Source organism: Scyliorhinus torazame, chromosome 4 (genome assembly GCF_047496885.1).
Source record: "Scyliorhinus torazame isolate Kashiwa2021f chromosome 4, sScyTor2.1, whole genome shotgun sequence".
Taxonomy (NCBI): Eukaryota; Metazoa; Chordata; class Chondrichthyes; order Carcharhiniformes; family Scyliorhinidae; genus Scyliorhinus; species Scyliorhinus torazame.
In genome coordinates, this window is record NC_092710.1 from 148,353,867 (window position 1) to 148,366,520 (window position 12,654).

At 45.1% G+C, this 12,654-nt stretch overlaps 1 protein-coding gene and 1 long non-coding RNA gene across 2 annotated transcripts in view; one reads left to right on the forward strand and one right to left on the reverse strand.

Moving 5' to 3' along the window:
- The window catches only part of LOC140410522 (uncharacterized), a 46,197-nt gene extending 34,365 nt beyond the window's left edge, over positions 1-11,832 (reverse strand). Inside the window, exon 1 of the long non-coding RNA XR_011940679.1 lies at positions 11,747-11,832. This is a non-coding gene — a long non-coding RNA (uncharacterized lncRNA). The remainder of the gene's footprint in view (positions 1-11,746) is intronic.
- Positions 8,100-9,995, forward strand: id2a (inhibitor of DNA binding 2a). The gene is made up of 3 exons (XM_072498726.1): positions 8,100-8,619; positions 8,813-8,876; positions 9,453-9,995. Exons 1-2 carry the CDS (start codon positions 8,260-8,262, stop codon positions 8,867-8,869), a joined length of 417 nt encoding a protein of 138 aa, XP_072354827.1. The 5' UTR covers positions 8,100-8,259; the 3' UTR covers positions 8,870-8,876; positions 9,453-9,995.
- Positions 11,833-12,654: the final 822 nt, after the last annotated feature.

The following is a 12,654-nucleotide window of genomic DNA, read 5'->3' on the forward strand; positions in this document are numbered from 1 at the left end:
ATTAGGCTTGTGAGGCATGAGCTGCCCCCCACAAAGCCATGCTGACTATCTTTAATCAAACGATGTTTTTCTAAATAATCATAAATCCTATCTCTCAGAATACTTTCCAGTATTTACCTCACCACAGATGTAAGACTGACTGGTTTGTAATTCCCAGGGATTTCCCTATTCCCTTTCTTGAACAGGGGAACAACATTTAGCTCCCTCCAGTCATCCGGTACTACTCCAGTGGAGAGTGAGGACGCAAAGATCATCACCAACGGCACAGCAATCTCCTCCCTCGTTTCCCGTAGTAACCTTGGGTATATCCCGTCAGGCCCAGGAGTCTTATCTATCCTGATGCTTTTCAGAATTTCCAGCACATCCTCCTTCTTAGTATCAACCTGTTCGAGCCTATTAACCTGGTTCACACTGTTCTCGCAAGCAACAAGGTCCCCTCTCTCTAGTGAATACTGAAGCCAAATATTCATTTCGGGACACCCCCACCTCCTCAGACTCTAGGCACAAGTTCCCTCCACTATCCCTGATTGGCCCTACTCTCACTCTGATCAGCCTCTTATTTCTCACATAAATGTAGAACTCCTTGGGTTTTTCCCTAAACCTTCCCACTAGGGCCTTTTCATGCCCCCTTTTAGCTCTAAGTCCATTTTTGAGTTCCTTCCTGGCTATCTTGTAACCCTCTAGAGTCTTGCCAGATCCTTGCTTCCTCAACCTCAACTTAAGTAAGCCTCCTTCTCCCTCTTGACTAGAAGTTCAATTTCTCTTGTCATCCGAGGCTCCTTCACCTTACCATTCCTTCCTTGTCTCAGTGGGACAAAACTACCAGCACTTGCAGCAAGTGCTCCTTAAACAACCCCCACATTATTGTTGTACATTTCTAGGGCATCACGGTGGTGCAGTGGTTAGCACAGCTGCCCCACGGCGCTGAGATCCCAGGTTCGATCCCGGCTCTGGGTCACTGTCCGTGTGGAATTTGCACATTCTCTCCCATGCGTGGGTTTCGCTCCCACAACCCAAAAGATGTGCACGCTAGGCTGATTGGCCACGCCAAATTGCCCCTTAATTGGAAAAGATTAATTGGGCACTCTAAAATTAAAAAAAAAAATTACTGTTGTACATTTCCCTGAGAACATTTGTTCCCAATTTATGCTCCTCAGCTCCTGTCGAATAGCAGTATAATTTCCCCTCCCCCAATTAAATACCTCCCCATACTCTGTTCCTATCCCTCTCTATGACTATGGTAAAGGAGTTGTGGTCACGGTCACCGAAATGCACTCCCACCAAGACACCTGACACCTGGCCTGGTTCGTTGCCAAGCACCACATCCACTATGCCCCCCCACCCCCCATCCCCCGCGAGTTGGCCTATCTACATATTGAGTCAGGAATCCTTCCTGGACACACCTGACAAAATATGCTCCATCCAAACCATCTGAAGGAGGTTCCAGTCAAAATTAGGGAAGTTGAAGTCACCCATGACGATTGTCACTTCTGCACATTTCCAAGATCTGCTGCCCAATCTGTTCCTCCATCGCTCTACTGCTATTGGGGGGTCTATAGAAAACTCCCAATAAAGTGACTGCTCCTTTCTTGTTTCTGATTTCCACCCATACTGACTCAGTAAACAAACCCTCCTCAACTACCTCCTTTTCTGCAGCTGTGATGCACTCTCTAATTAACAGTGCCACTCCCCCTCCTCTTTTACCTTTCTCCCTATTCTTCTTAAAACGTCTAAACGCCGGAACATCTAACAACCATTCCTGCCCCTGTGAAATCCATGTCTCTGTAATGGCCACATCGTAGTTCCAAATATTGGTCAATGGGCTAAGTCCATCTCCTTTATTCCTGACACTCCTTGCATTGAAACAGACACAGTTTACCCCATCCCACTGAGTGCAACTTTGCCCTATCAACTGTCTATCCTTCCTCACAGACTCACTGCTTAATATTTCTGCCCGGTCAACAGCTACCCTATCCTCTGATCCATAGCTCTGGTTCCCACCTCCCTGCCAAACTAGTTTAAATCCTCCTGAAGAGCTCTAGCAAATCTCCCGCCTCGGATATTGGTGCCCGTCCAGTTTAGGTGCAACCCGTCCTTCACGTATAGGTCCCACCTTCCCCAGCAGGTATCCCAGTGATCTACATATCTGAAGCCTTCCCTCTTGCACCAGCCCTGTAGCCCCATGTTCAGCTGCACTTGCTCTCTGTTCCTTGCCTCTCTAGCACGTGCCACCAGTAGCAATCCTGAGATTACTACTCTGCTCGTCCTTCTCTTTAGCTTCCAAACTAACTCCCTAAAATCACTTTTTAGATCCTCATCTCCTTTCTTAGCAATGTCTTGGTGCCAATGTGCACCATGACTTCTGGTTGCTCCCCCTCCCCCTTAAGAATCCTGTAATCCTGGACACTTGATCCGAGACATCCCTGGCATTCAGGAGGCAACACACCTTCCGGGAGTCTAGTTCGCGACCACAGAATCTCCTATCCGTTTCCCTAACCATTGAGTCTCCGATCACTATTATTTTTCTATTCTCCCCCCTACTCTTCTGAGCCACAGAGCAAGGCTCAGTGCCAGAGATCTGGCTGCTGTGGCCTTCTCCTGGTAGGTAGTCCCCTCCTAACAGCATCCAAAATGGTATACTTGTTTCCTTCCCCTGACTGCAACCCAGTTACTCTTGTCCTGAACCTTGGGTGTGGCCACCTCCCTAAAACCCCTATCACCCCCTCTGCCTACCGGATGATCCAAAGTTCATCCAGCTCCGGTTCCTTAACGCGGTCTCCAAAGAGCCGGAATTGGGTTCACCTCCCGCAGGTGTAGTCAGTGGGAACACTAGTGGTGTCCCTTACCTCCCATGGAGAAGCATGCAACTGCCCTAGCTTCCATCCCCTCTAATCTGAATTCCCAAAGAGATTTAAAAGGAAAAACATCGAAAAATTCATAACAGTGGGTGAACCTGTCTGGTGATTTGGATTGGATTGGATTGGATTTGTTTATTGTCACGTGTACCGAGGTACAGTGAAAAGTATTTTTCTGCGAGCAGCTCAACAGATCATTAAGTACATGAGAAGAAAAGGGAATAAAAGAAAATACATAATAGAGCAACACAACATATACAATGTAACTACATAAGCACTGGCATCGGATGAAGCATACAGGGTGTAGTGTTAATGAAATCAGTCCATAAGAGGGTCATTTAGGAGTCTGGTGACAGTGGGGAAGAAGCTGTTTTTGAGTCTGTTTGTGCGTGTTTTCAGACTTCTGTATCTCCTGCCCGATGGAAGAAGTTGGAAGAGTGAGTAAGCCGGGTGGGAGGGATCTTTGATTATACTGCCCGATGGAAGAAGTTGGAAGAGTGAGTAAGCCGGGTGGGAGGGATCTTTGATTATAACCTCCACACTGCAACGAAGACCCATTTTTCATACGCATCAGCTATAATAGTGACTGGGAGAGAGGGATGCAGTCTGCCACCATCCAGCCGATAATAGTGGTAGGTGGGTAGGTGTTGCTGCAGCTTGTGCAGAGCACCTCTGGATAACCTGCTACTTCCACCTTGCCTGCCCTTTGGTTGTGCAGAGCATCCCTGGTCTGCCAGCCTGCCGGTCGTTTCCACACTGCCTGCCCTTTGGTTGTACAGAGTACCCCTGGACTGCCATCCCACCTGCTTTTTCCACACTGCTCTGTGGTTGTGCATAGCATCCCTGGACTGCCAGCCTGCCTGCTATTGCCACACTGCCTGCCCTGTGGTTGTACAGAGCACCCCTGGACTGCCAACCTGCCTGTTGTTTTCACACTGCCTGTTTGCCCTGTCTGAGTTGAGGCCCCGCCCCCCGGGGCTGAGACTTGCTACTTTAGTCGCGCGACAGTGCTGGACCCGGACAGACGGGCACGCGTCAGGCGCGTGGCGGCGGCGCTGGGCTCTTCGTGCTGCAACCTAGACAAACTCACTAAAGTTGCTGAATCCCCTCTCAAAATGTGTGCCAGGCTGACAGAGCAGCGGGAAGACCAGCTCTAGAACTGATGGGTAATGTGCACAGCAGCAAGGCTGTTGCTAGTAGCTATATTGTTTATTATTATTTGGAATATGATTATCTTGCCATATTCCCAAAAAATGGAAAGCAGAGAGAGTATTCTAGATATCGTTATATTTTTTATAATCCTTAATTTGCTCCCCATCATCCTACAGAATTGTTGAGTCATCTTTCTGAGTAACCATTTGGAACTGTTGCTGCAGCTGCCTTTAGTCACACTGGAAATGATTTTCTCGCAGATGGTCGGCATAAAGTGGGGCGCTTGTGATGTGATCTTAGTTCCCTCACATAGGGAGCTTTATGTGAGAAACTCTTGTTTTTTTTTTAAAAAGCACTTTTGAGGAGGTTGCCTGCAGCATTCTTCACGGCTCTTTCTGATGCCTGATTGTCTGTGCAGCTGGACGAAGCCAGAACAGTAAAATAAAGGCGGGCCAGACATCCTGACGCCAGGCGAGAGATCCCACCAATTCTGTGGCCGGCCAAGATTGTTTTCAGAACCTTATTTCGCCAACTAATTTATCTCCTTCTCCCCCCCCCCCCCCCCCCTACCGAATCCCATCTTCTTGTGACCGGAATGAAGTACAGGGAAAGCTTTTGTGCAAGTAAAGGCCGTTACAGATCGGTGCACGTTAGAGGGCTTGGCAGTTGTTTGCTGATGGTTTTGATTTAAGACAGGGGTAAGGGGGGGGGGGGGGGGGGGTGACCGCAACGTTGAAAACGGGTCAAGAAACAATGAGACGTTTCACGTAAATTGTGATAATTGCAACATCGATTTGAGCGTTTTCTAAGTTGAGATTTGCTCCTATTTTATTCCTTGAAGCCAACATTTGTATGTTTGTTTGTATTACAATCATAAAAAGCATTTTCTTAATTTTTTAAAATGTGTTTTTAAAAGCAAAAGTTTGCTAGCGTTATTAGCCCTGCAGCCGAAAGCCCCATACGGCATTCTGCAAAGGAAACTTGCCGAAGATGAGCCCCCCGCCCCCGGCATAACTTAGAAATGCAAATAGTGCAGGTGTGCGGACCCCTCAAAGGGCCGTCCCGGGGGCCGAGGTGGCGAATTCAATGAGAGTTTCGCAGCTCCTAATGGGTAATCGCTCCGCAACCGCTTGCCCTTGTTGCAGCCGGCATTGATTGACAGCTCCCGTCGCCATGGCAGCCGCCTGAGCGGCGCCGCGCTGACTGGCTGGCTGGGGGGGAGGGGGAGGGGTGGGGATGGGGGGGCGGTGAATGGGTGACGTAGCGGGGCTGGCGCCAGGCAGTCGGCGCGGGTTGGAGGGAACCCGCTTGTTCCCGGCCAATTAATCAGCTGTCAGCGATAGTGGGGGAGGCAATGGCAGGGCCAGTGGACACAGCTGGGACGAGAACACAAAAAAAGGACACAATGCAAGAAAGCCCAGATGTGGACAAGACCTTGAGAATCTGGAAGTCTTCGCTTTCTTACATTTGCATCGCATTTACTACACACACACTCCCCCACCCTCCAATAGTTCAGCAAATACAAAGGGGGGGGGGGGGGGTGGATATGCAGCATTGCCTGTTAAATTAAGACTTGAAATAGATCTGACCGCTCTCCGCTTTTATTTTCATTGGCCCCCGCGGGGGTCTTAGGAATCTGGGAACTGTCGTTTTTTTTAATGCAATTCTGTCAGATTTTCTTTAAAAAAATGTGCCATGTTGCAGATTAAGAAGTAGACTAGGTCTAGTAGACTGGACTAGGTTTTTTTTCATATTTTTAAAATGGGCATTGGGTCAATACGTGAAGTAATGTCAAGAATCAAGGCGGGGGGGGGGGGGGAGGGGGAGCGGAGATACAAATTCCGTTACTTGCAAAGAGAAAACAAAATCACATGCATTAAAAAAAACTTACCTCTGCGAACAAAAGTGGTTTGTTTTAGTATATTGTATTGTTTTCGTATATCGTGATAAAACTATCAAGAACAGATAGTTTTATATAAAGACAGTAAACAAGGTTACTATACATTAAATGTTGACAGAAACATGATAATCTCAGCCAAATGCTTTCTTATATTGCTGAAAATGACAGAAGCAATGAAACTGCATCGCTTATCGACATACAATGCAGCAGATGTGTTGAGACCGTGAAACATGCAGTGATTGGTAGATTGCAGTGTTTTATATTACTCCAGCGCCAAGCCATTGCGACGAATAGGGACAATGGACCTACCGTGCTTTAACAGCTAAAGCAAGTCTTATTGCACCAGTTTAAATCAGATTTAATCATACAGTGTGGTTTACATCGTCCTTTATGTGTATATAACAACGCTGACAGCATTTATGGGGGGCAGGTAAATTAAAAGAGAATTTCTAATACAGACATGACCCAATAAAAATCATGGACAGTGTTTACCACATTTGTCAAATCTATAAACCAAGTCCAGTAATAGTTTATCAAAACAATATTCTGTAACAGTATTTCCAACATCTTGATGCTTACAAGACAACCTACTGAGAATCATAACAAGAGCACATTGCAAAAAGGTAGACATGTCATACAGATAAGTTTTGGCCTCACAGCAATTACTAATCACTGCATCGCTTTACATGAGAAGCTAATTCCAGACGGCAGATGTGGAAATCCCTTGGTAATTCTGGAGTGGTTAGTAAAATTGCTCAACATCAATAAAACAGTATCGGATTCATTTGGTTAATGGTATGATCACTGCGAAGCAATTTAAAGTTCAAATTATTATGTCCAAGACCTCTTAATTTATTGTTAGCCCTGGACAATGCAGATAAGTAACATTATTTAGAAAGTATAAAGACTTACAATATTGACAGATTTTTAGATAGTCAGCTAATAGCCTCATTTTAATTGTCTGCCCTTGGTAATCAATAAACTGCTGCCTAAAGTCAACTCAATACATTGGCAATATTCTCAGTGTCAATATTGCAATTTTGAAGAAAACTGATTAATGATTTTGAGGTGATTGCTCGACATGAACCCTCTTGTGTCTCTAACCAATGTGCTGTTGACTGGAAATAGTTGCATCTAACAGGGACCTGGGGCAAAGGGACGCACAGGATCCTGTTAAATCTTTTGGGCATTTATTAAAAAGGACTTTCTTATTCCATTCTATTTCCAGAGACACAAGTTTTTTTTTGGCACCTGCGAACAGTGTGTTGGTACCACCACCATGCCAGGTACAAGTGACAAGCACCCGAGCAAAGCAAAAATACATCCCCCACATCTGTATCTACATTGATGTTTGTTTTCCCATACCCAACTGAAAGTTGTACTTGCATAAATCACTCTAATAATAACACACTAAAATATTCAGCGTTGTCACAAAAAACAGCTGTTAACTTTGTCCTTGGTTATTTTACTGAGCTTCCAAGAAGCACCTGAGAAACTTGCAGAATGACACCTGAAAAAGCTGAATTTATCATTCGGATTTTCAGAGGAAAATAAAATATATCCACTGTTGTTTGCTTAACCAGATATGAACATCTCTATGAAGATACACAAACAGAAAGGAAATACCGGATGCCAAACAGCAATCCAGTTTTGTGAAATAATAGATTGAACATACATTTTTTTTAAAAAAGGACATTTCATTAGGTGAATGATGATTATTGAGCCTGATTTATAATATATCAAATATATCTCTTATCAGGACAGAGCTACAAAAGGTAATTTCGCCAATCCCTCGCCGTTTTATTGACCTATAGAATATATTGTTTCCTTGCCCGGATGGGGGGTCGCCTATAAATCATATGCCTTTTTTCAAAATCTAGCATTGTAACATTGTAAATTAATTCATACAGCTGTTAAAGATCGTATTCTAAAATGTACTAATATTGTATTATAGGGTCGCACGGCAGTCCCTTTAAATGTCGCCTGGCTGGGATATTTTTTAAAAGACAAGAGCTCCCAGGTTCCTTCCTTGTTGCAACCATTCAGACCCGCCTCTTGTGTAACACGATTGGCACAGGAGACATGAATGGGAGGAGCCGCTGAGGGAGATGGACCAGTGAAAATGCGGGTCATTGCAAGTGACATTTCTCATACAGCCAATGAATCGTGGCGGGGGGGTGGGACACACTAAAGCTCGGAGTTCTGGTATAAATAAGCAAACTGGAAACGCACAGCGACACAGAAAACAACGGCTGGACACTAGTAGGTAGAAGCTGAAGTAGTAAGAGCCAATCTCTTCGTCCAATTCTGTGAAAGCGTCTCCGAGGGAACAAAAGTATCAAGATATCCGACATGAAAGCTGTCAGCCCGATCCGATCAGCCAGGAAACAAAGCAGCAGCGACGTTGTGCGGGGCCTGTCAGAGCAGAGCCTTGGCATCTCCAGAAGCAAAACGCCGTCCGAGGAGCCGAATCTGGGCCTCCTCTACAACATGAACGACTGTTACTCGAAATTGAAAGAGCTTGTCCCTAGCATTCCGCAGAACAAGAAAGTGAGCAAAATTGAAATCCTACAGCATGTCATCGATTACATTCTGGACCTGCAGATCGCCCTGGACACGCACCCTTCCATCATACTGCATCAGGGCCAAAATTCTCCCTCCAGAACGCCTCTGTCAACACTCAACACAGACGTTGCGATCCTATCTTTACAGGTATTGTATCCTATTCACTCACGTACTCAAAACGCATGATAACATTGGATCAGTTGACATGTCTATAAAATTGCGGTTAAACTGCATTTGTGCAAAAAAAAAACCTCCGTTGGTATTTGTTGTTTTCCTGCCTGTTTTAATGTCACTTTTTGGCTTTAAGATAGATTACAATTTCCTTTCTTTTTTTCATTAGGCATCTGAATTTCCCAAACAATTACTGACAGATGACAGTAAGGCATTCTGTCGCTGATGAACTGGCAAGTACAAATACTAAATGTATTTTTTATACGTGCATGTTGGGGGGGGGGGGGGGGGGGGGCATCCGCTCCAGTCTTGATTTAGGTAAACCCGGAGAAAATCAATCCAGAATTATTTATGTTTCAGCAAAGGAGACGAGAGACTATCACACTAGATAGATGGTGTAAAGAAAACCTGACTGCTTTGCTGAAATTTCTACATATAAGGTTATGAGAATGGATTTCTTCAGGCGAACTTTGCTCCCTCATGTTGTAAAAATATCAAAACGTTTCATTTTTTTAAAAAAACTTTAATAATTTTTAACGTTCTTGTGCAAAATCGGAACGGCAGTGTAACTTACTCAGAATGGGAGCTTAATGAAAGTTTTGTTTTATTTAAAAAAAAAAAATCCTAAATGAAAGAAATTGTCCTGTGGTGTGGGGAGAAATTGAGTTGGATGCACGTGAATGAGTTTTTAACAGGCTTGGAGTCTTGCAAAGTGCTGTTTTTGTGTGGCTTCCTCTGTGGCGCCAGTCTGTCCGAAGGCCCGAGCTGTGTTACTAACACGCCCCTCTTTCTATTCAAATGTTTTGCAGGTGTTCGTACATCACGAGGCCTGAGCTGATGCAGCCCCTGGAGCGATCGCAGCCAAGTGACCCAGCAACAATCATTGACTGACTGACTTTCTGTATGATCCTCCTGCTCCTTTTCACCCGGACTGATCGGTTATTTATAAACGGACTGAATGCCCTTTCTTCATGTGGAAGGCTTGCAGTTGTTGTATTTCTAGTTTTATTATTATATCCCAGATGAGGGAGGCGCAAAATAAAAACCCACAAGGAAAATCACGTCGATGGAAGACTTTACCTCTGAAGGTGGAGCGTGACCGAAGAAAGAAATCTTGTTGTTGATGTTTTTTTTTAAAAGTCAGAAATGTTATTTTCTGGCGAATGCAGGAGTGGCGCGGAGTTTGTGTGATAGACAACCTTGTGAACTCTGATGAAGAGTATTGTGTATAGTAGCAGAGATGTACATTTCTGCAACGTTGTAATGCTGTACTTAATTATGCTGAAACTTTTTATAAAAGTTAATATTGTAAATCGTACTTTTTTATACAAAATAAATTGTCGCTTACTGAATGCGGAGTAGTTTCATTGCCCTTGGCGCGGGATGAGAATTTTAACTGGGAAAGAAGCCTGCATTATAAAAGGTTGGAGAGAAACTGCTGAGTGGTTTGTAAAAACTCGGCAGTATCCCTGCAAATGGTGGAAATATTATTATGCAAGGCAGCTGCTTCTAGATGTGTGAACATTTCTCACTCAGGATATGCTAACTACATAATCAATTCAGTCCGAAAAACAGCGATTTTGAGGAAACATTGCTTGTGCCTCGCTCCCTGCAGTGACAAAGAATGGACCTGCACCTTAATAGGTCGCTTTTACTAAGTTGTAAACATTGAGCTTTCAGCATCAAGTTTTCCTTTTCAATTTGGAAGACCGTAGCAGCTTATTTAGCAGTGATTATGCAAGATACAACAAAGTTTTAAAACAGATTGCACTTACACTAAATAGGACCGAGGTAATTAACGTGCGCAGACTTGAATCTTTAATGCTTCAAACTGGTGTCAAAAACTACTCCAAAATAAAGGCATTTATTACACGATCCAAAATCATCCCAGTTGCAGTCATGTGACCATGCCTTCAGAAGTATCTTGTTACTGTTGCCAATCACGGTAACAGTGCAGTCGTGGCGTTTCGCTACTTTTTCTATCATCTAATCACCCTCCGAATTGTAACTTCAAGATCGGTGTTGAACTAACCCGTGCCAATCTCAACCATGTATCTTTTGCGAGCGTCCTGTGCATACACATAGAACTGTTGCTAACTTGTTGGTTAGCTCAGTCAGTTGTCAGCTTCTTCCCCCCGCCTCCCCACTGCTGTGAATTCTTATTATGAAAGAGGGAATCTTGCGAAATACTGTATCCTCTCACCTGTGCAGTAAGACATTAACCTGAGTTTAAACAGGTGTTTCCGAGGCGCCAGCGAGTCTGGAGCTTTTGCCCTTCCCTGTCCTTGACACAGTGCCACTCACAGCCCGGGATCCTCCAGCAGCATGCTTCAAGAAATTCAGACCCCCTTACACTGGAATTACCGCAACGGCAGAGACATGGACTCATTACTGTTCTTCCAGTGTATCGGGGGGGGGGGGGGAGGGGGAGGAGTCTGATCCATGACCTCTCACAACGTTACACAGACAGGAGGAATAAGCTTGCAATTCTGATCTTCATCTTAACCGTGGTTCTGGGAAAGCTGTCAGCGACAGTGTAACCCCCCCCCCCAATTTGATGAACCCTTCGCCGCACGTCCGGTGGTGTACCGTGTCCGGCGAGCACCATCTTCCAATGCTAAATACTAAAGTTTCACACACAACCAAGAAGCTTCACTTAATACATGTGATTCGCAGAGCACCCAGCGTGGAATCCGTAGAGAACAGACACACACCGCGTTCACATAAACATGGGACACGGGTTCCGTTTAACATTCCAAAATAACATGCAGTAACATTCGTACGGTCAGAGTGCATTAAGTTCGATGCCACCTCGTTACATATGCATGTGTTTGTGTGTCCTTGATAAATTTGGGAGGGGGCGGAGACGAGGTTTAGTCACATAACATTTATCATATCCAAGGAGCCCTGTATATTGTGGGTCTGATTGTTTGGAGGACAATGTGGGGGAACTGGGATGTCTGTCTGGCACCCCCGGCACCCCCCCATCCCCATCCCCATATATTTTCCCACATCCCCATATATTACAGTGTACTGTCCCGGTTTTCGATGCCTCCGACTAACACACTGGTACGGAAATACATTGAAATGCTCTGTAACTAACCTGTCCACTCTGCTACTGTCACCGCTACTCCTCCTGCAACTACACCGGATCCCCAGGAACCACTCTTGGGCCAGGTTGCAAGTTAGGGTCATTATTATCATAATGCTAATATACCGTGCGCGCCCTTGCACTTGAAATCCTTTAAGACGTCGATATTCAGGCAATAACTTTTTTTTTTGGGGGGGGGGGGGCGGGTGAAAACCCTTTTCTCCCTAATGTGAGAGGTAGCCCCCAGAAATTAATGCGCTATTCGGGGGCTGCTTGTGCCTGTGATTGGTTTATGGGAGCATCCTGCCATCTGCCGGCCGGCCGGCCAAAGAGCGCGGGGCGAACCTATCCAGAGCCAGGTCGTTTTCATGACCAACTTCGAAAAACCTCCTCAGGGCAGAGGAGAAGAGAAACACGAGGATGGGGGTGGTTACAGGATGGTTGGATGGGGAGACCAAAAGCTTACTGGAAGACATATGCTTTGGCTATTGAGAAGGAAAGTGGAGAGATTGAAGGAGGAAGTTTCAAATAGTTGAGCCAAGAAGACCCTGATGCCTCAGGTGGGTGAGATGAGGAAGATGGGGAATGTAATAGAGAGACCAGAACTTGTGCATTGAGAGAAGGGAGGGGTGGGTGCCAGGCTGGATAAATATTGCAGAAATATAATGCCATAAGGTTGAATGGACATATTTGTAGATGAGGATTTCTTTTGGAGGACTTGCTGACTGTGAATTATGTCACCAAGGGGTGGGCATTATGCATGAGCTAGCAAGGAAAATTAAGATGGAGATTTATGTCATCAAACAAGAATAATTGGCTTACTATGGATTGTTGAAGGAGAAGGGAGGACATAAGAACATAAGAACTAGAAGCAGGAGTAGGCCATCTGGCCCCTCGAGCCTGCTCCACCATTCAATGAG

Coding starts and splice junctions, on each gene's coding strand:
- id2a (XM_072498726.1), top strand. CDS start 8,260: ATGAAAGCTGTCAGCCCGATCCGATCAGCCAGGAAACAAAGCAGCAGC. Junction 8,620..8,812: donor TTGCGATCCTATCTTTACAG/GTATTGTATCCT, acceptor TTTTTTCATTAG/GCATCTGAATTTCCCAAACA.